Source organism: Tachysurus fulvidraco, chromosome 2, assembly GCF_022655615.1.
Source record: "Tachysurus fulvidraco isolate hzauxx_2018 chromosome 2, HZAU_PFXX_2.0, whole genome shotgun sequence".
NCBI classification, from domain to species: Eukaryota; Metazoa; Chordata; class Actinopteri; order Siluriformes; family Bagridae; genus Tachysurus; species Tachysurus fulvidraco.
In genome coordinates this window covers 1,065,259-1,070,079 of record NC_062519.1, presented here as the reverse complement: position 1 = coordinate 1,070,079, position 4,821 = coordinate 1,065,259, and the positions used below count along the sequence as shown (strand labels likewise).

The 4,821-nt window shown below is 39.3% G+C and overlaps 1 protein-coding gene across 1 annotated transcript in view; it reads left to right on the top strand.

The window, feature by feature from the left end:
- Positions 1–491: 491 nt before the first annotated feature.
- calcoco1b (calcium binding and coiled-coil domain 1b) overlaps positions 492–4,821 on the top strand; it is a 9,474-nt gene continuing 5,144 nt past the window's right edge. The window contains exons 1-6 of the mRNA XM_027176561.2: positions 492–653; positions 1,798–1,973; positions 2,088–2,190; positions 3,728–3,936; positions 4,271–4,483; positions 4,784–4,821. The exon at positions 4,784–4,821 is cut by the window's right edge and continues 111 nt beyond it. Of these exons, the coding sequence (XP_027032362.2) occupies positions 1,842–1,973; positions 2,088–2,190; positions 3,728–3,936; positions 4,271–4,483; positions 4,784–4,821 (695 nt within the window). The 5' untranslated portion in view covers positions 492–653; positions 1,798–1,841. The remainder of the gene's footprint in view (positions 654–1,797; positions 1,974–2,087; positions 2,191–3,727; positions 3,937–4,270; positions 4,484–4,783) is intronic.

Below are 4,821 nucleotides of genomic sequence, written 5' to 3'. Positions count from 1 at the left end.
TTTAACTCGTCAGTTAATCTCCAACTCTCCCTGAGCTGAAGTGAGTGTGTTAGAGCAGGAATATATATATATTATAGTTCTGAATTAATTTTAAAGTATACAATCATCTAGTGGTGCAGGAAGGATGCTTGTGCCATTCAGATCTGATGTCATGCAGCAGGTCTGCTGCTTCACTGCTGTTTGGGGATTTGTTGATCAAAGTTTATAGTTTTTAGTCCCATCTGAAAAAAGAAGTGAACAGATTTAAACTCATCAACTAATGCAGTGAAATTAGGTTTGTAACTCACAATAGTATCAGAAATTCCTAAAAAAAAAAGAAAGAAAGAAAGAAAGAAAGAAAGAAAGAAAGAAAGAAAGAAAGAAAGAAAGAAAAAAAGAAAAGAAAAACACAACTGGCAAATAAAGTCGTTAGTGTGAAATAAGGAGGCGTGTCTAAGCTTGTCACGTGTCCTTCGCGTCGGAACTTCATTTCCCATTATGCACCAGTAAGGAAGCGGTCAAATCTCACACGTGCGTTTTGTTATTGTTGAAGCTGAGTTCTGTTCTTCAGGATCAACTTATCATCATAAGAAACTCACTCCAGGCTCCAAAACCCACAAAGTGCAAAAACCACCCAGACTCGTCTGAATAACAACTGATCCAACTTCAACAAGGTAAGAATGAAATGTTCTGACTGCAAATTTGTTTTTGTTTGTTTATCTGATCTTTTTATTTAGTTTGTTTTTTAGCCATATTCACATTTCCTGAATTATTAATACAGTGCACACAATATGTATTTAAAGCATTAAGAACTTTTTATCAGTAGGTTTTCATTTGATATTATATTATATTATATTATGTTATGTTATGTTATGTTATGTTATGTTATATTATATTATGTTATGTTATGTTATATTATGTTATGTTATATTATAGTATATTATATTAGCTTTTTAAAACTTTTTATATCAACTTTATTTTTATAAGAAATTGTAATACACATTTAGATAATAACAAATAATAGACATTTTTTTTATATAGACATTTATCACTTATAAAAGTCATAGTGTGTGTGTGTGTGTGTGTGTGTGTGTGTGTGTGTGTTGATGCACTTCCATTAGCACATTCCTAGAAGCAGCGTTATTAGCACATCATCTCATGTCATTTCACAACACTCCGAAATCTAATAGCTGTTTGGAAAGCAGCTAAATATAGTGGAGTGTAAACACCATGTCTTCATGTTCTCTATGTGACTGTGTGCATGTGTGCGTGCGTGCGTGCGTGCGTGTGTGTGCGTGCGTGCGTGCGTGCGTGCGTGCGTATTGTAAAAAGTATTAATGATCTATCATAAAATATAATTAACATATGAACATATTATTGATATGACACTAGCTCAGATGCCATTTATAATCTCTCTCTCTCTCTCTCTCTCTCTCTCTCTCTCTCTCTCTCTCTCTCTCTCTACATATACATCTACATCTCTCTCTCTCTCTCTCTCTCTCTCTCTCTCTCTCTCTCTATATATATATATATATATATATATATATATATATATATATATATATATATATAAAACACACACATATATATGAGAGAGAGAGAGAGAGAGAGAGAGAGAGAGAGAGAGAGAGAGAGAGAGATTAAACTGTTTAAGCTCTTGGGTGTGTTTTGTCCTTTTAACACCTTTAACTGCTGCCCCCTGCTGGTCTGATGAGCTATTTCATTGACACAAACTAACTAGTGTTTTCAGGCGTTTCTTTGTTAAATAATCACTTTATTTTAGAGTATCACACTTCATCAGCTGTTTGTATATTCTAGAACAGAAGCTCCATCTTCTCTCTGACACTGAAGCTGCCATAGAGATGGAAGAGCATTGGAAGGTGAAGTTCAGGAATGTTGCTCAGACATATTTCCCTCAAACCCGAGTGGAATGTCGATATACACTGAGCAGTGAACACAGCTGGACCTGTCGTGACTGGATCGGACTCTTCAAAGTAAAACTGAAAAAACACAATCAGTTTCAGTCTCATAACTCTTCAAATAAATGCAGTTCTTCTCAGCATGGTCTGAATTTCATACCCAACTGGAGATTTTACTCTTTGTTTCAGGCCGACTGGACATCAGTGAGAGATTATCACACATATGTTTGGGCTCTTGCTCCTGATGATTACACACTGGGCAAAGAAGTCAACTGCAGCATCCTCTTCCACCGTACGTCAGGAAGCAAACTGTCACACCACTCTGTTACACCACTCTGTTACACCACTCTGTTAGACCTCACTGTTAGACCTCACTGTTAGACCTCACTGTTACACCTCACTGTTACACCTCACTGTTACACCTCACTGTTACACCTCACTGTCACACCACTCTGTTACACCACTCTGTTACACCACTCTGTTAGACCTCACTGTTACACCTCACTGTTACACCACTCTGTTACACCACTCTGTTAGACCTCACTGTTACACCTCACTGTTACACCACTCTGTTAGACCTCACTGTTACACCTCACTGTTACACCACTCTGTTAGACCTCACTGTTATACCTCACTGTTACACCACTCTGTTACACCTCACTGTTACACCTCACTGTTAGACCTCACTGTTAGACCTCACTGTTAGACCTCACTGTTATACCTCACTTTTACACCTCACTGTTAGACCTCACTTTTACACCTCACTGTTATACCTCACCATTATACCCCACTGTTACACCTCACTTTTACACCTCACTGTCACACCACACTTTTACACCTCACTTTTTCACCTAACTGTTACACCTCACTGTTACACCTAACTGATATACCTCACTGTTATACCTCACTGATATACCTCACTGTTAAACCTCACTGGTATACCGCAGTTATACCTCACTGGTATACCTCACTGATATACCTCACTGTTATACCTCACTGATATACCTCACTGATATACCTCACTGTTACACCTCACTGTCACACCTCACTGTTACACCTCACCGTTACACCTCACTGTTACACCTCACTGATATACCTCACTGATATACCTCACTGTTATACCTCACTGATATACCTCACTGTTACACCTCACTGTTATACCTCATGTTACACCTCACTGTTATACCTCACTGTCACACCTCACTGTTACACCTAACTGTAACACCTCACTGTCACACCTCACTGTCACACCTAACTGTTACACCTCACTGATATACCTCACTGTTATACCTCACTGATATACCTCACTGTTACACCTCTGTCACACCTAACTGTTACACCTCACTGATATACCTCACTGTTATACCTCACTGTTATACCTCACTGATATACCTCACTGTTACAACTCTGTCACACCTCACTGTTACACCTCACTGTTACACCTCACTGTTACACCTCACTGTTACACCTCACTGTTACACCTCACTGTTATACCTCACTGTTACACCTCACTGTTACACCTCACTGTTACACCTCACTGTTACACCTCACTGTTACACCTCACTTTTTCACCTAACTGTTTCACCTCACTGTTACACCTCACTTATATACCTCACAGATATACCTCACTGATATACCTCCCTGTTATACCTCACTGTTATACCTCACTGTTACACCTCATTGTCAGACCAATTAATTCAGCTTACAAAACATTAGAAATTAAACCATTCTAGTGATTAAAGGACAATGACTGCATGAATGTTTTTTTTTTTAACCTATGAAAATGAACATAAATGATGAAAAAATTAAGAGGCTCCTGTCCCTTTCAGCGTCTTACCTGCCGAACCCCAGCACTACACCCTACCAGTTTGTGTATGTGAATGAATCGGGGGAGATCTGTGCAGTGAGTTCTCAGTTCACTTTCAACGCTCCAAAACCTCTGGATGAATTGGTGACTATGGAGGAGGAGAGAAACGGAGAGGAAGAAAACGAGGGAGAAGAATTGCTGCTCGTAGTGCCGAGAGCTCAGATACTCCAGGTCAGATGCACAAACAGAGAGAATAGAGAACAAATTTGCAAAATGTGGCTTAGGATGGAAACAGGAAACAGTGACACAAAGTTCACAGGCAAAATGATGCTTATAATGTGTTCATTCCTTCATAGTAGCTGCCTGGTCAGAATTACAGTGGTTTACATTCCTGTTTAAGCCACGCCCACTTCAGATGCCCAGGATTTTGAGTATTTCCATATGCAGTGTGTAGTAAAAAAAACCCACCACTTGTGCCAATGAATGTGGTGTTGTTTTTTTTTCAGGCTGCAGCTTAAAACTAAATGAGTACCTGACAATTTTCTCCACATTCCCCCCTAAACAGACTCATCTGGAAGCCTGTCAGGAAGAACTGCTGCTGTTACAGAAGCAGCTCAGAGCATCCAGCATGGAACTGGAGAAACACCGAGAAAGAAATGAAACGGAGAGTAAGGAATTCGAAGCAGAAAGAGCAGAGATGAGGAACGAAATCAATGAGCTGAGAGAGCGACTGAGGTGCAGCCTGGAGATGATCGAAAGAATGGATGAGAAACAGAAGGTGTTGATTAGTTTTCTCTAACAGCTTTGTTTAATCCATCAGTAGATGTTTATGTAACACATATGGAAGGAGTTCATGAGAGAATAAAGAAAGTCCTATGTTTGTTCATGTTCGTTCCTCGACATTAAATGTAACTGTAAACAGATAAAAAATATTAATGTGTGATGCTGGTAAACATCTGTGGAGTAAAACGCTCGTCTCTGTGCTGTTAGCGTAAAGTCCTGTCCTTCAGTGTGCTCACGGTATCGCTGCTCCATCACGCAGCATGTCTCTCTACTTCACTGATGTTTTTGTTCCCAGGATGTGTTAAAGTCTCATGACAACATTTCAGTGGAGAT